At 42.8% G+C, this 25,899-nt stretch overlaps 1 protein-coding gene across 5 annotated transcripts in view; it reads left to right on the top strand.

Annotated features, from left to right (window-relative positions):
- The window catches only part of ARVCF (ARVCF delta catenin family member), a 247,856-nt gene that overhangs the window by 209,403 nt on the left and 12,554 nt on the right, over positions 1 to 25,899 (top strand). For all 5 annotated transcript variants that reach the window (XM_050980686.1, XM_050980687.1, XM_050980688.1 and 2 more), the window contains 6 exons: positions 19,389 to 19,516; positions 20,409 to 20,559; positions 21,921 to 22,113; positions 23,270 to 23,381; positions 23,960 to 24,050; positions 25,119 to 25,172. In XM_050980686.1, the coding sequence (XP_050836643.1) occupies positions 19,389 to 19,516; positions 20,409 to 20,559; positions 21,921 to 22,113; positions 23,270 to 23,381; positions 23,960 to 24,050; positions 25,119 to 25,172 (729 nt within the window). The remainder of the gene's footprint in view (positions 1 to 19,388; positions 19,517 to 20,408; positions 20,560 to 21,920; positions 22,114 to 23,269; positions 23,382 to 23,959; positions 24,051 to 25,118; positions 25,173 to 25,899) is intronic.

The following is a 25,899-nucleotide window of genomic DNA, read 5'->3' as shown; positions in this document are numbered from 1 at the left end:
GTAGCCTCATGCTGATGATAGATTTTCTATTCCAGAAGGCGAGTGTTTAAATTCCCTTATAAATCTTTGTATTACTGCTCCAGGAAATTAGACTTCCTGGCACTGTCAGGGTAATGACTTTAACTTAGTAGATTACAAAAGTGCCAGCAATTTGTCTTCAGCTAAAGGCAACATGTAGTAGAAGGAGAGAGAAACCTCACTTTACTCTGGCTTTAGTTTGTAATTAAGATTGGCTGCAGTTTGCATTTCACTGCTGCTTTAATTTGCTTTCTTTAAATCTTGACAAGTTGACTCAAGCACTCACCTGCCCTTTCCAGCTCCCTTCCATCATTAATTTTGATTGTCGTATTGTGAATAAGTGAGTAGAACTGATTGATTAATGGCACCATCCACACCCCTCCTGTGCCTGCTGCTGGAAATTCAGGGACTGGGAAGATCTCCTCTGTGAGAGCAAGTAACGTGTTCTTGTATTAACATCTTTTGAGCATTTAATGCACATTATTAAGAATTCTGATCAGAATTATTAAGTATCTCTTATTTCTGTTGCTTTCCTAAGCTAAGTATTCATTTTGGTCCCATGTGTTTTTCATAATTTACAAAGCAGTGAAAGGTTTCTCATCTGTCTTCCAGCGCTTTGAGTCAGAGAAAATTTATTGCCTTGAATAGGAAAATTCCCATATGAAATCTGAGCTTGCCAAACTTTCTTCAATCTGGTACCTTTAAATTCCCATTCTTTTTCCCTATATTTTCAAGGAATTCAGAGCAGACACCTGTAGATTTTTCCTTTCTTGTGTACAGAGTCTTTCCATAGCTGACTGCTAATTGTTCTGGAATCCTCTGCCTTTTTGGTCATAATCCTCTCTGATTCTTACGTTCAGTGTTCTTATTTGTTCAGAGCTGGTGGACATGTGCATGAATTGTTTCCTGGCCTGCTGAGCTGTGCTCTACAGGTGAAAACTTTTTTGTGATCTTTATCGATCTGTTAAATTTAAATATGTAGAACATAAATTGTATGTTTATGGTTGAAACTGAAGGCTTTGAAAAATCATATGGGGTGGGTACAGTTGGACTGTGAATTGGAGGTCCAGGAGTACTGTTCTGTCTCTGCCACTAATTCTTTTCACTTGGTAATAGAACTCTATCCTACAATATTCTTACTTTGGAGACTGCAAGGAAAAAATATTTTTCTGGGAGAAATACTAAGTGATATGACTGAAACCCTGTACAGTAACTGTGTACAGCACTCTGCTGAGACTCACAGCTCTGCTCTGTTCAGTTAATAAGTTCAGTTATTCCACAAAATTGTGTGAGATGAATTTGAGACCGTTACAGGACCAGCTCTGGTGTTATCTGTCTGCTCAGGAATGTGAAGAATAGTTTGGCTTTGCGTTCTGGTAATTACTGCAGTGTTTGTCAAAGCGTTGTTCTCTGGCTTCAGAGAACGCCTTGACATTGCAGCCCTGAGCTGCGGTTTCCAGTCCCTTGCTTCGTCCATAGGGACATCCAGGCAAAATTGTGTTTACAGATAAGACAGGCTAGATTCCTGGTAGGGGTGAAATGGCATCTGTGGAACGGAAAAGCTCTTGCAGCTGAGTCAGGGAAAGCACAGTGTTTGTGTGAGTACACTGTGCTGTGAATGGCCCAGGTGAGAGATTGTGTCGGGAAGATTGGAGTTGGGGACGTCAAATAGTTCTGCTACATGGAGGACATCGAACCAATGTAAACTGGAGAAGAAATTTCAGCTGTGATATTTAAATGTCACTAACACCTCCCCACCCCCAGCATGGACACTTCATAGTGTGAATGTCTTTCAGGTTTAGGTCATGAAGCTTTGAAGTTTAGGCTGGGGGACCAGTGGGAAACAACTGCTGGGGTAGGGAGGCAGGAGGAGCAATTGTTATGATACAAGAATTCAATTCAGCTCTGACTTCAACCACCACCTCCTGACTTCACAAAGAGTTTCAGCTTCTATTTATAGAAGCTGAAACTCTTTGTGAAGTCAGGAGGTGGTGGTTCTTCTCCATCTCTGGCTCAGCTATAATTTGTTTGCCTGTAGAACTCCTGATTTTTCCTTTGTCTTCTACCTCTGTCTTAAGAGCTAGAGGTCACATGAAAGATGACTTAAGACAACTGCTTTGTTTCTGAATCATTTCAGACTTTTCCTTCTGAATGAGAAAAAGCTGACTTAGGTGTAAGATAATTTGGTTGTCTTGAAACTAGTGAATCAACATCAGCAGCTATTCCTCTTCTTTATCCTTCTTTTACATTCTCAAATGTTTAGTCTCCCTTGGCACATGACGGGGGAAAGCTGACAGTTGGAGGCAAGATTCTCCCTCCCCACTTTTAGGTCCTTTCACCTGTGGCTCTCATGGAACTATAAAGACTCCATAGTCAGCTTCTAGCTCCTTCTTGCCTGAGGTTGACACCCAGGAATATAGATCTATTATAATAACTAGCAGTATCTTCAGAAGACAGAAATCCCAGGTGGTAAATTCCTTTTCCAACTTGCTGTGAGTTTGTGGCCAACTGAAGTGCACAGAAAATGAGATTTAGGCATCTCAAACAGGAAGAGCCTATATATACTTGCATAATAAAGCAGCATATAAAAAACTAAACAGCAGGAGCTCCACTAGAGCACATGGTAATTACAGCAGCTCATAAGGAGATGGAGTGATCTGGAGCTTCAGCATTGCTACTGGCTTTCTGAGTGGCCTTAGGCAAGTTAATAGCATTCAGTTGCTGGGGTTGTAGTGAACCTGTTCATGAAGAGCCTTCTATTTCCTCTGCTTTCACTAGAAGAATCACTTCACTAAAATAATAGCTAGAATAATTACCTTCACTAAAATAATTAGTGTTTTCACTGCTGTTTTGATAACCAATGCAAATGGAGTATATATGGTATATTTGTAAAACCAGCAAAATTCTGGTGAAGTTTGCTGTATCCCAGCTGTTGCTAGCAGTACAGTCATGTAAAAATTAAAAATAAAAACATCATTTCAGTTAAAGGTAGATGGTAGAGGTTTGCCCTGGTGAGATACTGTGGGAGTGGACTGAGACACTCATGTTACAGAGACAATTTTGCAAGTATGTAATACTGTGAATTGCTTTGCACTCTAATTATGCATATTACACTTTTTGTGGGTTTTTTTAATTGAGAAGTTCAACTGCATTATTTATAACACTTTGTATAGAAAGGTGTATACATAAAGCAGTGCATAACTGGAAACCTTGGTAAGTTTTACTGCCCAGCTGCATTTACTTCAGTTATAGCAGTGTGTGCTCTCTGACAATGCAGCATCTTAACTCTTGAACCCCGATTGGATTTTCATGTCATTTCCACTTGGCTAATATTTCTCATGAAGAATAGTTAATGTTTGAAAGCTACAGTTGCCAGTTGTATGTTTTTCATTTTCACAGCTTCTCCTGTACTGTTTGCCCTGCTGAGAATGGCAAATTCTCTTCCCTCCCCACATTTTAGGTTGTGTGTATGTTTTTGCATGTCCCATTTAGCATTTCTATTCTTCAAGCCGTTCTAATTGTTACTCTAAAATAGAATGCTTGTTATTACAGAGCATAGCTCATTATACAGATGCTGCTCCAGGACTGTTTATAAAATGAGAATGTGCCAAGAAAGCCTGCCAGGAATAAAAGCAGGAGTTGATGGGGAAGGTGCTTATCCCTCATAACTGTAGCTGCCTCAGTTTTGGGGCTCAGTCACTGCAATGAAAAACTCACTCCATCCACCAGTCCATCACTGTTGCATTATGTCAGCTTTTGCCATGCCACTTAGTTTCAGTTAAGAAACAATAACAATGAAATCTCCTTCCCCCCCCCCCCTTTTAGCATAAGCGTAAAAAATGAGATGATCCTTTGAAGAGGGGTTGAAATCTGAAAGTTGTCCTGGTTGCCCAGCCAGTATCACCAGGAAGCTCACGGAAGAGGAACTCGTCTTCTGTCAGAATTTAGAGATGAAATTTCATGTCAAAATCAATTACAAAAACCTTGTTGGACGAAGCCACAGTTGTCTCTGGTGTCCATCAAAAGTACCGCAGCAAAGTTGTGCTGACGAAGCTGCTTGACAAGTTAAGAGAACTGCTGAAAGTTTCAGAAGAGCTGAGGCAGAAAAATGGTGCAATGTTGATTTAAATCCCTTTCCAGAAGTAGTGTGAGCAGAAGCAAAGGAGGTAGTTACAGCTCTGGCTGAGTGTTCTGAGGGCTGTGCTTTAGGATTAGCCGGAATGTGGATTTCTGAGAGCCCAAGGTGACTCGGTGCTTTCAGAACTCAGCACTAGACAGACATCACTCGAGTCTCACTGAAAGCATCTGTCCCATCTGGTAGCCTTCTACCCAAAGAAAAGGAGGCTAATGCCACATAATTGGGCATTTGAGGAAGTTTTGAAGGGTTCTTTATATCATTGAAGGATTTCAAGACCTGACTGGACAAAAGCATAATAGCTTGGTCTAATTTTGGCATTGAGCCTGCTTTGAGCAGGAAGCTGGCCCAGCTGACCTCCCGTGTTCCCTTTCAGCCTAGTTGTTCTGTGTGACTCTCATTAACTGATTACAGGGTCAGCCAGGAAAAGTATGTCTGCATAAAACCAGCACATTTTCCAAAACAAACCACAACTGGGGGATTAGGTGACTCAGATGGGAAGAAGAATGAGAAAGTTCATTTGCCCATGGAACCTGAGAAAAGAACATACATATAAAATGGAATGTCTCAGGTTGCACCTCAAGATATGGCTTGTTTCAAGAAAAATATATTTTTATTTATAATATATACTTTATTGGTGCCAGCACAATAAGCCATGGAGTCCTCAAAACACTTGATAATCAGCCTTTGAGGATCTCCTTAGAACAGCTCATGATGGGGGAGAGAAAGGGGAATGAAAATCAGTTGTGTGATTCTGAACTAATTGCAAATTGTGGTACTTTTTGCAGTTAGTTCAGGCAAGGAGACTTTCTTTACAGTGCAGCCAAGACAGGGAGGTACATGCATTTTTTCTACTTTTGCTTGAGCAGTATTGTAGTTAATGGACAGCTTTAATCATAGAGTTAATCTGGAAATTAAACCAAACTGCAGTGTGAAATAACCTGGGCATTTTAAATTGCAGAAGCCACTGATGCTCATTAGTTGGGCTGAAGCTGCCATCATGTTTTGCAGAAAAGCAAATAAAGAGAATCAAAAATTAAGACTTCTGGTTTTAGAGCAATGATTTCCAGTGAGTGTACCTGCACAGCTGCTGCAGCCCTATTATCTGACTCATTACTTTGTAAACCACTGTGAGATATCTTGAATGTGAAAGCTGCTGTGTAAAGCCATATTTATTTCTGTAACCCCGAGTGCTCTGCACAAGCTTAAAAGCTCCCCCCCTTCTCCACCATGACAGGGGAATTACAGGACTTAATGTGCCATATACCTATAACTGTGGATTGAAGAAAAATGACCTTGAACTGAGAGGCAGGCATTTTACATAGTAAAGCAGTCACTTAAATTTACCTGTCACCTAGAGGCAGGGGGAACCTTACCTCTGCATGGTTTAGAAAGCAGTGTCAATCCAACTGCTGGTTGCTCTGAACCCACTGAGAGCTTGATTGCTGACCCAGGCATTTCCAGATGATCAGTGAGAATGTTGATCAGTATGTGGTAGAAAGGAGAGCGTTTTTATTTTGGCCTCACAGACCATTAGTTTCAGCCCTGAATTTTCTGTGCCTTGATCACAGGGAAAATTGGAAGTCTGTAATAACATGAAATGTTACTTGTCTGTGCAGGAATAGACTCTGGTTCAGGCAGATCTGGAAGGAGGCAGTGTGGAGAGCAGTCCTTGCACCTCGTGCCCAGTTCATTCGTGTTTTGCACACTTTGCCATCCCTTTACTAAAAATCCTGTTGCTTTTGTTGGAGATGTCTAGAGCAACTTTTTGGGGTTTTTTTACCAGTAGCCTTAGTAAAGAGTAAGTACCAACACACTGTGACGGTCCACTTGAGCAGGCCAGCTCAAGATAAAAGCAAAACTGAACTCATGTTGGGAGGGAAAGAGGGTAGATTAAGTGAGTTGTGCAGTTAAAGGGCATTTCAGTGGCACAGCTGGGAACAGAGATGAGATTTCCTGATTACTAAAGCAGTATCTTCCTAGCTTGCTCATGCTAGCCAGCCCACTCAATCTAGAGATGTCATTTCTTGTCCCTCTCTTACAAAGCCAGGAAGAACATTTAATCTAAAGATTTTTGTTTTGAGACTTCTAAAATCACAACCACCAAATCTGTAATCACGATTGAGCATATAATTGCATCTTATCCTTCTGAGAGCTTAAAAATAATGAGCAAGAAAAACATCTCCAAAGACTCATTCAGAGTGTGAGGGGGCAAGAGGAAGGTGTAGAGAAAGGATCTGCCTTACCTGGAGTGTCCCCAGTGACCTTTAAACACTCAGGAAATTGGAAGGCTGCGTTCCTTGCAGATGAAGGTTTCCCGCTTCCGTTTTGGGGCTACTTTTCACATTGAGCGATGAAACGAGAGAGCACACAAGGCAACCTGCAGATGTGTGAGAGAAGAGATGAGTGGGAAGAATGACTGAGGTGTTGTGTTCTTGGCAGTGTGTTCAGAATTTCTCAAGGAATGAGAAACTGGGGGTGTCAGGAGCATGAGACCTAATCCCATTTATTCAATTACAGGAGCGCTGCTCCCGGCAGAGTGTTTCAGGTTAGTGATAGTGTCCAAGTGTAAGACTTGGGAAATGCACAGGTGACCTGGATTTGGGCAGTTGTGCAAGGTTTTGCTTAATAGTTAAATTCTAACAAGCACATCCCTTCCAAATCCAACATGCCTCTTTGCTGAAAACACTGCTGAGATTAAACCCATGGACAGTAAACTGTATTGGCAGTTTTCTGGGTGGCTGGATCCTACTTTCCCTAAAACACTGAAAATTTGCTGCCAGTTGTTTCACTGAAGTCTGGAGACCTATTTCTGGATCAAGCTCTGGACTCATATGGCCCATGAGAAGCCATCAGGGCATTCATAACATTCCCTTACATGGAGAAATGGGTATAGGCCCTAATGTGATGGAAATCTCTATACTCCTGAGGAACTATCTCTCCTTATTTACATTTATACTGACCTTTTCAGAGTTTTCTATAGGCATGAACAACCTCCACAGTAAAGGTCAGCTTCTGCTTAGAATCTCTTACATGGGTAATTTTAAGTTCAATTTTTAATTGCATAATATTACCATAAGAAAGCTGCATTGAAATTGAAAACTCTCCTAGATAAAGTGGCCGTTGGGTTGGGATCTTTTCACTGTTTTAAAGGCGATGAAGTGGTTTCAAAGAAGCTGTCAGTGTTGCTTTGTGGTAGTGGCTGCTGTGGCTTTGTTATAGAATTTCTCATATGATTTTCTGCTGCTTTATGAATGCAGGACATTGCTGTAGGGTGGTGAATATGGGGCAGGCTGCAGTTGGATGCTGTGTAATGTTCCCCTTTGCCTCTTGAAAAATGTCTCTGTGCTCCCTCTATTCATTGCAGCAAAGTATCTCATTCATTGCTACACACTAGGGCCCCAATCTCCTCTTTTACTTTTTAATTTGCAGATAGATTTATTTGTGGTTGTATTGTGTGTGTGTTTAGCCAGCTAAGGCTTCAGGGAGCTACTTCTCTCCAGATCATGTTGTCTTACCTCCTACTTTAGTCCACCTTTAAGTTTTACAGCAAGATTTGTGCTTCCAGGAAATCTATTATTCTATAGGCAGAGCTGGTTTTGTGTCAGTTCTGCCTGTGATTATCCAATATTCAGGCAGTGCACCGAACAGCAGGTGGGTTTACATTTAATAGAAATTTCCCTGGTTTTCCAGAAAGCTGCAGAGAATGGTTGGCAGGAAGAGGGAGAAGAGTACCTGTTCACTCAGTACTTTGATGTGGTATGTTCCAGTGTGTCCCAGTTTAAATGAGGGAGGAGCAGCAGCATCTTCTCTTGTCTCTCATCATCTGTAATCCTTGCCTGGATACAGTGCTTTGAGGTTGAGTGCAGAACCTCTGGTCTTTGAGGCATTAATGTTTCTAGCTTACACTGAAATCCATAAGAATTAAGTACCCGAATATGGTACATTTAAAAAGCTGGGCTGCAAGGTCTATTTTTTATTAGATAAGTTAAGGAAAACCTTTTGTGCAGCTTCCACTCTGGTCTGACATTCATTTGACATTGAAAACATCAAATTCTTTTTCTTGGATGCTTGGGAGATACTTGGCTGACAGCAGCACAGTGACTGTAATTGAGACAGATTAGAGGCACTGGGCTGCCTTTGGGTGCATGAGGCAGCTTTCATGAAATGGAGAGAGGAATGGCAACACACTTTTGACTTTGGAAGCTGGAGCAGGAACTAATTAGCAATTTCAGGACACAAACAGGATTGGAAGAAATGTTTGGGTTGGCATATAATAAATTATTTATTAACATGGGGGAGTCTTTCCATATGTCAGTTGCTTATAAAATGCTTATAAAGGCAAGATTGCAGGACTTTGCATTTAATGAACCAAGCAGGCTTCAGTCCCAGTGATTAGGAGCCACTGACCTTTCATTTTTTCAGGCTGAGACTGGACCTGGTCGCCTCTGCTCAGCTTGGATTCTGCTAAGCTTCCCCAAAAAAAGATTAGTTGTTTATATCCAAATATTTCCTTCTTACTGGGATGTATTTTGAGATGTTTGATGTTTCTGTGAGGGTATATCCACTGGAGAATAGAAAAATTTATTCTGCCTTATTTGAGGAATTCAAGCTGTGGAGTTCTGCAGCCCTTCACTGCCTTAAGCAGACGATCCTCTAACAAGCAGCTGAATTGATATGAATAACCAAATACCTGTGTAATGGCTTATGACCATTTATGAGACTTTATATAAAAATCATGGTGAGCAGTGGAAGTATAAGAGGACTCAGTGAAGCATGAGTAACCCAGAAAAAAGCTTTCAGTTTGGCTTCTAAGCATATTTCAGCGTGCATGAGCTCTGGAAGATTTGGGGCTTTTTCTTGACGTTGTTTTTCCCTTGGCACTGAAGATAAAACGCAGACATGCTGTGAAGGGGAGAACCTGACAGGTGCCAGCCCGACTGGAAATGCTGTCAGTCGATCCTCGTCTGTCCCAGCTCCGGCTCTGATCCACCCAAGCGCTTGTCAGGACCGTGTGGGCTTTCAAACCCGAGCAGGAGGTCCCTCAGCAGCAGGAATGTTTTGAAGCACAGTCATTGGAAACCCCCTAAGTCCCACATCTGACAAAGTAATCCTGTTTCTGTTAATTCCTGAGTGATGGAGGATTTGGGTTTGCCTTGCTGGCTGGTTTTAGTGCCATCACCCCAGTGTGTAACAGCACAGAAGGGCTGACCACAGAAGGTGCTTTGGGTCCTCCTACACCTTGGCTCCCCGCAGACCTGCTGGAAACAGCATCTCTGGAGGTCTGGAGGAGTGTGGCTGCTGTGTCCAGGGAAAGCACTGGTCACTGATGCAGCCACCCTGAGCCCAGCCTGGCTGCAGGGCTGAGGCCGCTCCTTCCCTCGGCTCCAGCTCGCAGCGGAACCACCTCACAGCTCTGCACTCTGAGTGCTGCTTCTGCCTGGTGCTGGAGCCCACAGCTGTGCACTGCAGAGCGCTGCAGCCTCTCCTCCACTCCACAGCCCCTCACAAGCTTTGGTCTACTGGGCTTTTGTGACTAGGGGAGGGCACTTGGTGGGACCATACCTGGCTCATGATCCAGCATGTTTCATACACTGTCTTGAAGACAGGAAAGAAGATACTTAGAGGTCTGCAGAGGTAAGAAAGCGTTTTCTCTGTGTTTTATACCTTTGTTGCATACCTCAGTACTGAATGTCAGAGGGTGTGTGGATATTTCAATTAAATATGCATTACTATGTAGGGTTTTTTATTTTGTCATGCAGCTGTTTTCTGGAGTGTTTCTTCCCTTTGCTGTGCTTTTCTTTCTGGCATTTTATGACAGAAAGTTTATAAAGCTGTTCAATATCTCAACAGTTCTAAATAAAGTCAGAATCTTTTTAATAAAACAAATATGCTTAGGTGGCATCTAGAGCCAAGGACTAAAGCACAACTCCTTTTGCAGTAAGTTTTTCTCTGCAGACAGGTTTCTACTGAGCTGGGAGGAAGCTAAAAGCTCGTTAGCTTCCTGGAGTAAAAGCAGCTGATTGGCACCTGGAACTGCAAAGCTGAGTTTTACAGGGGCTTGAGGCTAAAAAAGGGCAATTTGGAACACATGATCCTTGGTTAAACACACACTGAAGACCAGAGGAAAGAAAATGGTAGGCTCAGGCAGCCACAAGTTAAAGGAAGGAGTCCCTTTACAGTGCTGTGATTTTCAGTGATGACTCTAGTTCTCAGAGGAACAGGAACACATTGTATTTTACTACCGGACATAGCTGTGGTGTAATTTTTTTTTTTTTTTAGTGGGCTTTCCTTCAGAGAATCACTCAGTATCTCTCTCTTTAATAAACACATTTTATACACTAAGCTCAAACCTGCTGATGCACTAGTAATGGCAGTGAAAGGAGTTTCAGGTCTCCAGCTGCACCACACGGCAGCTGTGATCACAAAGCTGTATTGTGCTTTACAGAGCTGTAGGTGAGAGTTGTAAGGAAAATGTTGTTGCCTACATTTGGTTGTTTCAGTTCAAGGAAAAGTCCCAGAAAACACGCATGTTCTGGCATGAATACATGAATGCACACATTCACGAAAAAGCACATCTGTTTATCTAACATGGAAAGTAATAATTTTCCTCACGTTCCCAATCCTCATTAGCTTTGCCAGCCATCTTTTTATTTATTTTGTTCCTTTGGGAAAGCTTAGCTAAATGGAAAAGGCTTGCAGTATGCTCCAAAAAGCAGTGGATTCAAGCCCAGCCGAGGCAGAGAGTAACCATGTTCAGGCCTAGAGATTGCTCTGCTTACAGCCTTTCCCCATTAAGAAGAAAGGGCCACTTCCCACCTGCTTGTACCAGATGAGGCATTCTGCAGTGTCACCTCATTACATTAGGGAGTGATCTTGGGCGATGTTATGGGTTCGGATTATTGTGGCATCCCCACATATTCTTGGCTGGAGTTTGCAGCTCTGAGGTCGTTAAGTTGACAGTTCCTGAGCCTCTCCACGTTTTCTACTGGTGTCACTGGCCCAGGCACCAGGAGCCAGATAAGCCAGGAGGGCTTGGCAGTGTTATCCTTTCTGGAGAGGATTGTGCAATTCCTTGGAATTGCTTTCTCTGGCTAAAAAGGAGGAGTGACAAAATAGAGCTGTTTGGTGACACAACCAAGGAGACACCCCCTCGGGACATGTGGGCGGTCACTAAGCACTGCCATCTGGGTCCTTTCAGAGAGGAGAAAGAAAACCAGTCAGTCATGTAATTCTGGACCCTTGCAGAGACAGGAGCAGACATATCAGAAGCACCAGTGGCCAGTAGGAGCAGCAGCAGCACTGAGATCTAAAAGAATAAGCAGGGATGTTTGACCTTGTCACTGTTGTTCGAATATCCCTGTGATGTAGCAGACAGCATCTGGAAATTCAGGTTTTCCCTCCCAGGGAAACATAACATGATCAATGACATGATTGATATTGATCTTGTATGCATGGGCCGGGTTGCTGTCTGTTTAAGAAGTCCCCAGTGCAATGCACATCATCACTGTGCCCAGCTCCTTACAGTATCAGCTGTTAGAGGTCTGAGTCCAACCAGGAAGCTTCAGGAAGGAGCTTCCCTAAAGGGAGCAGGCAGGATTGCTCATATCTAGGAGCATTGCTGCTCCTTTGGCATATTGATCTGCTGTCAGTGAGATCACCAGCCTGATAAGCATAATCAGTCTTTTGTCTTAAAACACTGTAGTGTTTGAGGCAAGAGTAAGGGGCAGCCAGTAAGAGAGAATCCCCTAGACACAGCCAGAGAGTGTTCATCCTTAGCTTAGAGTCCTGGGTGTGCCTGAGCTGCCAGAAATTCCATACCCCAGCAGGGCTGGCAGTGTCACACTGTGAAACCCTGCAGAGCTGGCAGACCTTTGATGCAAATGAGTTTCATACTCACTTACGTATGTGAGCCAGGATTTTGAACCAAGTCCCACTTGGAGATGTTGCAGTGGTGATGCAGGGCCTGGGCGGGATTCTGGGAGCTTACCGACACCATGGTAAGCTGGTGGTGGGAAAAGAGAAGCCTGTCCTTCCAAACAAGTTTGCATTTGGTATGTAGCTCACAGCCCAGAGACTCCAGTGTGTGCTCTGTGTGCAAGAGAGAGGGAGATGTTATTTAATGTTCGATTTTTAGATACAAACTGCATTTCAAAACAGATTTGCTTTTGGAATAATATGATTGTCCTGTTCTCTTTAAAAGAAGCTGCATTCAGTTATCACCGTGAAATAAATAAAAATAACTTTGAATTAGAGAAGCTGGTGTGAGAGCAAATATTAACATTTCATGTACTGTACTGAGAGTCCCCAAGGTCAGAGGCAAGTCTTCTGGGACTGGGGTAAAGGAAGCTATTTACATGAACTCTCCATTTTAATCATGCAGCCAAAGGGCTTAACTCCAATTCAAAGCATTGTTGCTTGAAACAATGGTGTTTCTCAAAAGCAAACAAAAAACATTGCCAAAGGTGACCTAGAAGTGCTTAAATGTGCTGCAGTTCACCCACGTGTCTCCTCTCCCTGCAGGTGCAGACCTGTAGCACCTCTCCCATCCCTACATCAGCCTGGCTGCTGGGGATTCCCTGTGCTTTGGTAACAGTCCTGTGGGACAGAGCATTCCCCTTTTGAACTAGTAGCTTGGGTAGTGCTCCAGTTATCTGCAGCAGCTTTGAGATTCTTATTATTTGTTGGTCCTTCAGAGCCTTTGCTACTGATTAGTCAGGAGAAAAGGCTGTTAATGGAACATCTCCACTTGCCAGGAGACTCAGCTGCATATATTTGGAAAAAGATTTTGTATTGGGCAGTGTGTCAAACGCTGTTAGGAGAAATGCTGCTTGCAGGTCCTTTGGAAAGGGAAAACAGTATTAGCTCTAAAATGTGTGGTCACAGAAAACAGAAGTGCTAGAACTCATACAAGGTCAAAATGGGTTGTATTTGATTGAGACACCTCTTTGTTGAATTGCATATTGTTTGGATATGAAGTGGGATGTAACTAACCTTGTACAAGTCATTCTGCAAGAAGGTACTTTGATGACAGCTTGTGGAGCTTGGGAAATGTAAAGAGTGATAGAAATAGCAAAAGACAGTTTGCTTTCCCAGGCATCCTTTCTTTCTCTTGCACTGCCTTGCCCTCCAACATTTCCTTTCCTCGCTGCCTTTCTGTCTTCAATGCAGTTACCCTAGCTCCCTGTGTTGGTTTTTTGCATACCTCACTCTTGGTAGTGCTGGTAACATTCCTATTACATCCTTTGGGCTGGGGGTTTGTTTGCTTCCCTTTTGGAGTAGTGTGCCAGTGCTGCTGTCATTGTGGGAGTACGTGATAAGCTGGGAAGAGTTTACATCATTGTAGAACTTCTGTATGACTTAGTAGATTAGTTGGAAAGGTCACACAGTGTGGTGTTCGTTTCCTAAACAGAAAACTCTTCTTAAACATTCCCTCAAGCCTGATGTGAGTCTCGTGTGTCCCACATTATTCTGGTTGTCCTTTTCAATACTATTCAAAAGCTGTTCTGCCTGTCTTCAGAGCTGCTTCTCAGTGGTGGATGCTGCATTTGTGATTCAATCTCTGCAGTAAGCTCAGTACCTGTCCTGACTTGTGCTGTACCTTGAAGTGAAAGCCACAGGGACTGTTCAGAGCTTTCCACCTATTATTTCATCTTCATCTGTTGCAGAGTTTGCTGTGCCTCTGCTGTGTGACACTCAGTATTCTGCATGTATCTGCATCGAGCTGCATTCTCGGGCAGTTATGCCAAGCGTTTGGCTCTGCTGGAGCTGGCTGCGCTCGCGCTACTGCTAAGCCTTTCAATTAGAAGAATCTTGCAAGTTTATGTTGGCATTCAAGCTGCTCTGTGCACTGGGTGCTGAAGCACAGCGTACAGATGGAAGGGAGCTGATGGGTCAGGTTTTTTTAGGGATCTGATTACTGTTTTTATAAAAGTAACCGGCTGCCTCCCCCTGCCTTCCATGGGGCTTTTCATGTAGTCTGCTGTAAAACCACACTGCGGGGTGAGGGGTTCCTGGAAGGGGAGAGTTGAACTGCAGGACTGATCTGGTGCTGAAGTGTTCTGAAAACATTTTTGTAGCAAATACTTCTGAGCCCTGGTTTAGACCTTGCACACAATGAACTGCACAGGCTGTGGTGAAGGTACCGGCCGGCTGTCAGCAGAGGGCAGGAGTCCAAGGGCTGCGGAGCTTTGCTTTCGTGCAGATTCTTAGTGTTCATTTCTTTTACTGTCATGACTCTTTACTCTCTTTTTTTTATTTTTTCTTTTGTTTTTGGCTTTTGGCTGATTGCTTCCTGGTTGCTGAGGGAAATGTTTTTTCACTGTGCAAAGTCTGTTTTCGGGTGACCTTGCAAAGGAGGTGCGGTCCGGGCTCCTCTCGCTCCATCTGCCGGCGCTGCAGGTGCGGCTCAGGGCGAGCCCAGAGGCCCCAGAGCTCCCAGTGCCGGCAGCCCTTCGGGGCTGTGGGCCGGGAATGCACCTCCTGCTGTAGTGGCAGCCCGAAAGGAGTCCAGGGGCTGCTGCATCTTCTGTCGGGAAGCAAAGTGCAGTAAGTGCGAATTGTGTCTGCACACTGCAAGAGTGAGTAGCTATCAGAGTTCACTTCAGTGATTACACACACACACACACACACACACACACACAAACACACACCCGGTTTAGGAGTTGCTTAGGTTTTTTCTACAGTGTTGCCAATCCTTCAGCTTCCTATGAAATTTGAAATTTGACAGTTGTTTTAAACATCAGTTCAGAGGTTTTGTGTGGATAGAAAGTGAAGCAGTGTGTTTCTGCTGTTACAGCAGGAGATTCCTCATCTGTCCAGCATCCACATATGTATAATTTCCCATGCCTGTAGTGCGAGAATAAATCCTAAATGGAATGGGTGGTGAAGGGGAATAGGTTTGGCAGCCTTGTTCCAAAAAGAGTTGTCTGAATTTGGGATTAGGCGAGTGTATCAGAGATAGGCACCTGGTGCAGTATCTTATGTTATTGCCAGAATGTAGCTAAGTATAGGCACAGGATCAGCATTGCCAAGATGAAAGCAAATAGTTTTGCGGAGGAGATAATCCAGGAGCTGCTGCATCATTCTTAGCACAGGGACTGAGGGCTGAAGGGATGGAGATGGCTAATCAGTCCCAGCTAATTCCTCAGGTGTTTTCCATTCAGGATTCAAATTGCTGTCTGTGCTGCCAGTGGGTCTGGGCAGATAATCTACTTGCCACATCCTGTCCTGGTAATGTAAACTTCATACAGAAGTAGTCCCATTTACCAATTCTGAGCAGCTCTGCTGCAAAAAAGCTCATCTTCCTATTTCTCAGAAAGATGAGACTGCAGTGGGTTGGAGATGACTCTAATATGGAAGATACTCCTCTGTGGCATGTTCTTCTTGTTGCAGGAATGCTTACACACTGCAAAAGGTCTGATGCTCACAGTGACATGACTGTCCAAGGCATTTCTCTGAAAGCCAAAAGCTAATACAGTGAACTTGTTTACTTTGCTTTCTGCAGTGAAAGAAGCAATAAATTACTTATCTCCATGCTTTTCCAGGAGGAAACAGTGTAGATTGCAACTCAGCACAAATCCATAACCAATGGAAAAAATCTCATTTATTCCAGGAAGATTATCTTTTTACGGGCAGTGCTAAATCTGGGCTATAATTAAAACAGCTTTTTAAAGGAAAAAAAAAAAACAGTGGATGTTTTTATCGTTTGATGTATTCTCTATCACTAGTGACCCTCTTTTCTCATTTCTTCTATCCATTTTTAAATGGATGTAAGGAGTTAGCTGCATATTGCATAAAAGTAGCATTACCTGAAAAAATAATTAAGATGATCTTGAAATTAAGGAAATCAGTTTTGAAAAGAAGCAAGTGCTTAATGGAGGTGAGACCAGCTGTGCTTCCCAGGAACGTGCTTGGAAAAAATGTACAAGGCCTTCATGCAACACGGGTAGGAAATTCATAATAATAATTCAGACAAATTGCAACCTATAAATAGCAGAGCTGGATTCATTAGGACAGGAGGCAGATGGAGAAAATCTAAAACTTGTTTGTTTCTTTTTAAGGCACTATAATGCTTATGAAAAGTGTCAGCTTGCTGTCAGAGAGGGAATACCCTCCAGTGCAGCAGCAACTTTCTTGTTATTAGTTTTTCATGCCTGCTAATGAGCAGCCTCCATGAGGGGCATTCTTGGTACTTGGCTTTAGAAACTCCTGCTGCTTTTCCCTGGCATACCCAGGCTGACCCAGATGAGCTGCAGTGCTGGGAGAGGAGCAGGGGAGGCAGGAGGGAGGACAGAGGTCTGTGAGGTGTGTAGCACTCACTGGCACTGTTTGAGACAGGTGCCAGTAGGGCAGAGGCATAAATGTAGTTGAAAAGGGAGGGGTGTGGAGTGAGGTGGGAATTATCCACCACCTGCTAAGGAGTTATACCCCAAAGCAGGAAGGTACTGGTGGTTGGTAGAGAAAATGCTGTGCATTATTGAAGAGAGAAGGTGAAGGCATTTTACATGCCTTCATGTAAAATGAGATGCTTTTACAGTAGTAAGTAGGAAAAAAGAGATGCCTTCATGCATGGAGAGAGGTAATGACAGAGAACGGGTGAGAGGTGCGTGACTGGAATGCTGCTGTGGCCACAGAAGGGGAGCAGAGGTGAGGGGGTTGGAGCGTCTCAGCATTCACACACAGCAAGGTGCTGAGGAAGGAAGTGTGTCCAGTCAAAAAGGAATGTACAGACTGACAGAAAGGGCACATGACAGACTGCATTTAAATAACAGGACAGAGTAACAGTGTGGGGCTGTTTCCAAGTGTGCCAAAATTACAACTGGGTACTTGTAAACAGAAGACTGACTGAGCAATTGCATCCTCTTGAACCACAGGCAAGTCTGAGCTCAGATACAGAAGCAGAAAATGTTCTGTATGAATATTATCTGTTAATGAACCTGCCTTCATCTCTTCTGCTGATCTGATTTACATTTCAGCAAAACTTCCTTAAAAGATAACAGTGTCAAAATTCCAGTAGGCTATCCTAAGAGATTTTTAGGTATTAGTGTTCAGGAAAGGAACACCAGGTGCTTATCAGCAGTGTTTTTTCTTGAGAAGTTCTTAGGCTGCCAATTCACCTTGTGAAGTGGCAGGGGAAAAGGGTGATAGGAAGGTCGTATTGGAGTCAGATAATCACAGACTTATTCAAGGAATGGAGAAAAGCTGTACAACTGTTCATGCTTCATGGCTTAAGTAATGATAGTTTTTCCTCAGCATTCAGTATAGAGGACAATGATCCCAGCGCAAGGGGAGGACACTCGAGAAGAGGAAAGTCAGTGGTATGGATTGGCAGGATGCCTTTGGGGGTTGCCATCTGTTGTGTTTGCACGTATCCCTAGGGTGTCAAGTGTAGCAGGCAAGTGGTGGCATTGAAATGAGACACGGACATGGAATGGAGCAGGTTGAGTATCCGGTCACTGGAGAAGGACCGGGGCGTGCTGGGATGCACATGAGAGGCTGAGCACGGAAAGTATGAACCAGAACACGGATCCTCATGGATCCTCATGCATAGATGGGATTTTTGGTATGGAACAGACCTTGGCTGATGGTGTTTGCTTGCTTTCAGTGGGATAAGCACCCGCTGTACAACCAGGGGGTTAATACAGCTTGTGTTTGTAGACAGTGTTCTACAGGGTTTAGAGGGCTGAGTTCTAAGATCTTGATTCAAAAAGCCACGCAGCCATATGAAGGATGTGGAGAAATAGTTTCATTTAAAATCAAGGCTCTTATTTCAGGAAGCCTTTAGCAACAGGGAAGAAAAAAATATATCTCCACTGGATAGGACAGCATTGCTCAAAGATGTCTAAAATATGATAATCTGTGATGTGTATATGAGAGATGGGTGATTTTGAAGAGAAAGTGCTGAAGAGAGAAAGTGATATGTGTTTGGAGGTTTCCTGTCTTACTATGGAAAACTTGCTTTGAATTACGCTGTAATTCTAGGACAGCATCTTGTTATGTGAAGAACGTTCTTTTCATGCGTACAAATAATAAAAACCATTTTGCTCAAAACAAGCTTGAAATTGCCTCTTTGCCCAGGCTTCTTCACACCTTTGTGCTTTCTTTGATGTCATGTTTTTCTAGAAATCCTCTCCTAGGTAATGCTTGCTGCATTACCTAATGCTTACTTACTGCAGACATCCCAAAGGCCACCAGCCCAGCTACAGTGACTGCAGATGAGTCACATTGACCAGAGCTTGCTTGTGCCCTCGTGCACTCACAAAGGCAGTTTAGGGGTTTAGTTTTTTGTTCACATAACCTGAACAGCACTTTGAGATGGTTTGTCTGGCCAGTCTTTTAAACAGATGCTTTGCATACTCTGCCCTTATTGATGCAATGTGTCATGCTACACTTAGTGAAGGAAGTTAGATAAAAATTGCTTCAAATTGTTCAGCAGTTTGGAGTGATGGAGTTCTTGCCTAAGATCCTTTTAAGGTGGGTAGATACATAAATACTAATCCTATGGATGAGGAAGTCAGGACACGATGGTACTGTCAGTTACTCAGCATCACAAAAGGAAATCCTTGGCAGAGCTGGGAATAGCTCTAATTCCTGTCATGCTGAAACTGCACAGCTGATACAGTGACTCTGGGGATCTGCAGTGAACAGATGTGGCTGTCACAGTCTCCCAGTGTGGGACAATGCTGGTGTATTTCTGTGCTGAATATTTGAACTAGAGTCAGTGTTCCTCCTTGCCACTCACACATGGGGGTTCTGGTCACTTTGACATCCTGCCTCCTCCTTCTGTCCCCTAGGTATGTGCAGGGTGTGGCTGGCAGGATGGTATAGCTCACTCTGTGTGGTCCTGCTCTTTGTGTCTCTAAAAGTATTGAGAGATATTTGAACAAGGACAGGAGTGCAAGGTGAATTTGCAGCCCAGTCTAGAGATGCAAAGTAGTAATTGTTGCAGGCAAAAATTGTCTCTTGTCACCACCTGCATGCTGGGCAGTTTATAGCATAGCACAGATTCCAGAAAGAATTGTCAACCTTAAGACAGTTGACAACCTTAAGGTGTTGCTGTCTCCACCATTTCCAACAACTGTGGATAGAGCATCTTGGATGTGACAGAAGCTCTTCTTTCTGTGTTGTCACAGCTTTCAGTTGTTCTCTTAGGTTATTAAATAGGAGTATGTGTTTGTTTATACATTGTGTTCTCTGCTTCTTTACTTCTGTTCTCCTCTTGCCCCACCTGCAGGCTTTGAATTATTGTACCAGCCAGATGTGGTCCGACTGTACCTCTCCATCCTCACAGAAAGTCAGAACTTCAACACTCTGGAAGCTGCAGCAGGAGCTTTGCAGAACCTTAGTGCTGGCAACTGGACGGTGAGTGCAGTCTTCAGTCCTTTTTGTTTCCTTTGTGTAAGTAAAGAATAAGGGGATTTCCCATTGTAGGTGTGCTGTTACTCTGTACATTTTTATCTCCTTTAAAAACGAAGGAGGTGGGAATGTCAAGAAAATTATTTCTATTTGCTTATTGAACACATTTTGCATCTTCTGGGCTCGTGATGTTTACATAGTGGAACTATGCTCAGTTCTGCCACTTCAGCCATGTAAGCATAGCTTTATCCATTTGTGTTTTGAATACTTAATTTGTTGGATTGACAGTTTGTTGAGGAAACTGCACTCCAAAGTGTCCCCTAATACCCTATGTGAAGCATCCCCAGGGCTAATCAGGCAGTTCTCACAAAGATTTGCCTGATTACTTCTAGAACTGCTCACCAAAGTGGGACTGAAAGCAGCCTGAGGTTTGGCATGGTGATGTTTCACAGCTGCCTGCCAGCTTATTTTAAATAATATGTGTTTGTTTGAAAAACAATCATGGAACAGAATAAAACCACGAAATTGGAGGAGGAGGAGGATAACAGATGCTTTAGTATTTCCTCCAAGTGACCTCTTTTTCCTAATCCAGAGGGATGTGTTTTCACACCAAGGTGTGTACAGAACAGATGCTGGCAGATGATGCTCCTTCCTTCTGTTCCTGCCCTCTTTCCCCAGAAGCTGTAGGATGAGCTCATACACCCTTTCTTCCTTGGTTCTTGGTGAACTTGAATGGAGGGTTCAGGCAATGAGATAAATCAGCACGCACAACCTGACTGGTCTTTGCAGAGAAAAAATGGGTTACAGCACTGAAGGAAATGCCAGGGGCAAAGAAAGAGCGGGTATATCAACTCACACTACTTGGTGTTGTTTCTTTTCCCTCATGTGTCCTGATCAGTGGTCCACGTACATCCGTGCGACGGTGCGGAAGGAGAGGGGGCTGCCAGTGCTCGTGGAGCTGCTCCAGTCTGACTCAGACAAGGTTGTGAGGGCCGTGTCCATCGCCCTGAGAAACCTTTCCATGGATCGTCGCAATAAAGATCTCATAGGTATCTTCTGAACTTCTCTAACCAGCCTGGGAGCTTGGAGACCCTTGAGAGACCTGGGGTTTTGTCCCTTGTGCTGAGCATTTGTTCTCTCTGCAGTTTCCATCCATGCTATCTGGGATTGCGCTGTAGCCACCAAGTGGTGAGCTGTCAGCTCAGAATGTATTTCCAGCCCACTCAGACAAGCTGTGGCTTGAGGGAGATCCTTAACTTGGGAGAACCATTAGGTATACATTTTTGCAGGAGAGGAGTGTGTGTAGATCTGCAGAGGGCTGGATGGGTTTAAGAAGTTTCTTGTCTTTTCCTTAGCTCTGGCTGTTATGGGACTTGTGCTCATAGATGTTGTTCCTCAGGCCTGCCTACTACTCAAATTAGAATGGCAGTGTGGCCTTTGTTATGCTGAGCTAACCTGGGGGAGTGCAGGGAGCTTTAAAGTTGTACCTTTGGTTTTTTGCTTCCTCCTTCCTTTCTCATCCTTTTGTCTGGTGGTTACTTGTAGAAGCTGGATGCTAAACAACTTAATATTCTTCAAGCTGGTGTTCAGCACTGCTCTAGCTCCTATCCAAAGTGGTAGATAACATTCACCTGCCCATAAGCAGGAATCTTAAAAGATTCAGCTGAGATGAGTTTTTTTCCTCTAGATGACTTCTGTATTTAACTAAGGTATTTGTTTAAATTCTAGCCTTGTCAGACCAGGAAATACTGGTGACATGTTTAGGGCCCTTATTGGAGTTGATAGTGGCAAATAGCAAGGTGGGATTATATCTTAATATGTCAGGTTCTCATTTTAATAGTTCAGAGGTGTAGCCAGGCACATGGTACTGATGGATACCTGGGAATGATAAAGTCCAGATTCCCTGTTTATTCTCAAGTACTATACATGGAGAAGGCTAACTACACCCAGGAGGAAACTCTCTCTTACCTTTGTTGGAGAAGGTCAATAAATGCATGGCTGCACACCTTGCCCCAGAAGGCCTATTACGAGGCTAAGTTGAGTAAACCATGTGCGTGTATTAGCATGAATACCTGGCATTAGCAGCTACTGAGTGCTTTTTTGCCTCAGGCTTTGCAAAATATGATAGAAGTTGGCTGTAAAATTCTCAGTAAAAATGCCTTTTTTCTCTCCTCAATACCTTTCAGAATCCATGATGAAGGACTTTATCTTAGCTTTATCAGCTGTCAATCGCCTTGAAATAATGAGTGAATGATAAATACTCTGTGAAGTTACAGTCTTGTGGTTTAAAACACATGCATTATAAAGGATTTTTTTCCAGCATAGCAAACACCATTGACTTTATTCATTCAGGATGGTAAGCTGAAATGATTATTAGGGCTGCCTAATGGTATCTCTTCCCCTTATCTAGGTAGTTACGCCATGGGTGAGCTGGTAAGAAATTTGCCCAGCAGGCAGCAGAGATCTGCAAAGAACCTGGAAGAGGACACTGTGGTTGCAGTGTTGAATACCATCCATGAAATCATTACTGACAGCTCAGAAAATGCAAGGTCTCTGATCCAGACACAGGGCATTCAGAAGCTGGTAGCTATCAGCAAGTCAAGGTAAGTGGCAGTTGAAAGTAAAATGCATAAAAACTCCTTGCAAACATGAAAATGTCACTATGAACAGCAGCTTTTGCTTTGTGTAAGTATTGGAGCATCTCAACCTTTCAGAGCTGTAATTTCAGCAGTTAATATGAACAAAGTAAAACCAGCCAGCACCTTTAAAAGGTACGTGATGAAAAAGGTTAATTGTGAGTCACTTCAGTTGTGTTAAGACATGCTCTCTCCTTGTCCGAGTCATCTTAGCACCATATATACACCTACCAGGCAGCATTTGCAGTGAAACCATGATCTTTGGGTGTAGTTTGGAAGGCCTTTTTTCTGTGGCAGTGTTCCACTGCTGGAATGCCAGTGATGAAATCTGTTTCTTTTAAGTGAAATGGTTAATGATGTGTGGTAAGTGTTCTGGCCAAAGGGCTTCTGGTGATTAAATTTTCTTCCATTTAAAAACTCTGTTCTGACTGCTGTAGAGGAAACTTTGTTTTGTGTAGTTCATGTTGTTAGACATTGTAGGTGTGTTTGCTGCAGACTTCTGGGAGAGTGGCTGAAGTAGCCTTCTTGAGTTGTATTGTTACAAAATAGGAGAGCAACCAAAAATCTAAACCCGTTTTATATTATAAAAGGTGTCTGTGTACTGGCTTAGTAAGGAATAGATAAAATTTCATGTTCGATTTAAAAACAGCTTACTTTTTTTGCTGACCGAAATTAATGTGTATGTAAGGTGTTTTAAACCATGGAGCAACTTCATTGAATTGTGAGGAATAGATGTACATTAGGATGAAGGTTTGAAAAGTGGCTTAGAACATTTTTTTTGGTTTGGGTTTTTTTTTTTCCTGAATAAATCCAGGCAGAATGGAATGTGTCTGTTCTTTGTTGTGACAGCTACAAGACAAAAGTGTCACCAGGGCTTCTGACCTGATCTGACAGTGCTTGTCCAACAATACATGTGAAAACACAGAAATGTGCAAAATTCATAAGATTTCCATTTCTGTTTTTGTCAGCAAATACTTATAGATATTAAGAAGTCATTGAATGATTTAACATACATCCCATTACTTATAGGTTCAAATAATAGCTGTGTGGAGTATTAGCTATTAACATACAAATAGTTAGACATTGCTTGATACTTAAACTGTCATTTTATCTTGCAAATCAGCCAGTCTCCCAGAGAAACAAAAGCAGCATCTCACATTCTTCAGATGATCTGGAGCTATAAAGAACTACGAAACGCCCTTCAGAAGGATGGGTGGAACAAGTCACACTTTCAGGTAAAGGTCTTAAGTTCTGGAAATGCTTGAGTGAGATGTCCTTGCTTAGGCCAACCTTGCAATCTGTAGATCTTGGTTTTCACTTCTGTTCTTCCAGGTGAGAGCTCAGTGGATTGTACCCTACTCAGTAACACCATCCTGCATAGAGTTGCTGGCTGTGCTTTGCTGTGGTCTGTGGAATGTAGCTCCTTAGGTTTGGGGAGTTTGCCATCCTGTACAGCCCAAATGCCCTGATTTACTGGTGGAAGAATTAGCATGTCTTATCTTAGTTGTGTTTCCTTTGAAATGTTCTGTACAGCAGCCTAGGGCAGCCACTTCTGCTTGACATGCAGCCTCCTCACGTTTTCTTGTGGAAGGCTTTTGCTTCTTTCACAGGGCACAGTGCTGCCATTGAGAAAACAGGGAGAAAACTCCTCCCACCAAGTCTTTGTGAAAATAAAAAATACTCTAGTTCCATATTATCAACAGAAGGGGGGGCTTAAGTGCATTTCATAATCTCAGTGCTGTTGGTTCATTTATTTGTATTGTTCAGTTTCCATGAGTAGCAATTTGGTGTTTGTGTGGGTTTTGTCTTGTAGTCTGTTTCTGCAGCTCCAAAGGGCTCCAAAGGTACTGCTGGCAGGTCTGGCTATGACGACAGCACTTTGCCTCTGGTGGATAAAAGTCAAGGTCAGTACTTCTCTTTATCACTTGTCATATAGTGCTTTACTGGTTTTCTGGATTTGCTGTGACTGGGTTACAGCACAAGGGTGTAAAACTTAATTATTCATGTGTGATTTTTACCCCACAGTCTCAAAATAATCAGTCCCTATTACCTGGAGATGGATGGAATTTCTTTCCTTACAAAGTGTACACTGCTGATACTGTTTTCTCTACTTGGATGAGTGTTATCAGTTTAATCTTCGTGCAAGTGGGGTCGACCTTACCCCTACTCTGTACTGGAGTCTTTCCATTTTTTAAATAAATGCGCCCATTTTGGCACAGCCTCTTCCTCTACCATGCAGAACTTTTTAATTGGAGATGAGTTTATTCAAGCTCCAGCTAATTCTGTCTGTGCTTTTTCATGAGGCACAGCCACACCAAAACCAATTTAGCACCAGCTTTGATTTCACCATGATTGCTGTGTCTCTGAGCCTGGCTCTGGTTGCTAAGAGCAGGATTTGCCTGGTGCACTTTCTCTGGTTCAACTGAGATTACTGCAGAAACAACAGAACAGCCCCCCACTCTCCTGCCTGTTTCCACCTTTCCCTGTCTTTGATCAAACCTGGCACATGATGGAGACAGAGGATGATTTTGGGTCAGCTTGCTGATGTGACAAGAAACTTCTTTTTTTGTGGATTAGTTTTCTGTTGCCTCAGCAGGCTGCTGGATTGGCTGGTGTGCCATGAGAAGTTTCACCCTTGCTTATTTTCCTTCTCTTTTACTCTGGAGAGACCAAAAAGAAGCATGTTAATCGTGGTAGGCAGTCCAGAGCAGAACTGTGGTTTCTGTTGGAGAGAGAAAGCCCTGTATTACAGTGCCAAAGCAGAAAATACATGGATTACATGTGCTCTCTGGAGAATTTGATTCAGACTTCCCTTTCTGAATGGATAACAATTGAATAGTTTGGGAATTTTTTTACAATAATCTCTGCATTCAGTACTTTATCAACCTCTCTGGTTTTGTGACTAATTCAGAACTACCAGGTTTGAGAAAAGCAAATGTACCTCAAGTTGTTTCAATGCTTCTGTTTTCTAGATAATGAGAAGTCTGGGAGTCGTGATATGATACCTATGGATGAACTTGGCCCAGGTAAATTCAGTTACAGATCAGACTCTCTGTCTGTTCCAATAGAGCACACTGTCACTCACATCAAAGTTCAACTATTTCTCTAGGAGATATTATTTCAGATGGATAAAGATGACATTTAAAACAGAACATTACCTCACAAAAGATTGGTCATTGTCTTTTTTTTCTTTGTATACATGTAGAGTGTCACACCAATTTCCCCTGCTACTTTATGCATATATTGGAGGTACACTGACCCAGCTTTCATTCTGCTCTTTGGTTCCTGAGGCAGCTGTATTCCCTATTACAGATCTGGAAGTCTCCAAGATTCTGAAAGAAAGAGTTGAAACTTTGCTTCAATGTATTGCTTGTGTTTAAATGTGTTCTGCCTTTGTTTTTGTAGGTAAAACCAAAAATAGGTTAGTGTGTGTGATATTCATGATTCTACTTTCCATTTACCTGCATCTAAACAAGCCTGGCTTTTCCTCTAGACTAAGAGCCACTGACTGTCAGTGATGTGCTTTGAGGCTGATAAGCTCTGTAGTGTTAAACTTTTAGGAGTTTTTTTTTTCTTTACCAAGATAGATAAAGGTGCTGTATGGTCTCTTGAGAATTTGCACTTATTTAAATGCACCTATATGAATGCCTCCAGATCAAACAGTTTGGTACACTGTTATTAGTAACTGTGATTGAATAAAATAGCAAGTTAGAGCCAAGAAAAAGCCAAGCATGTTCAGAAAGTAAAAGAACA

The sequence above is a fragment of the Serinus canaria genome, chromosome 15 (genome assembly GCF_022539315.1).
Source record: "Serinus canaria isolate serCan28SL12 chromosome 15, serCan2020, whole genome shotgun sequence".
NCBI lineage: Eukaryota > Metazoa > Chordata > Aves > Passeriformes > Fringillidae > Serinus > Serinus canaria.
The sequence above is the reverse complement of the archived record's forward strand: the minus strand, read 5'-3'. Positions and strand labels throughout refer to the sequence as shown.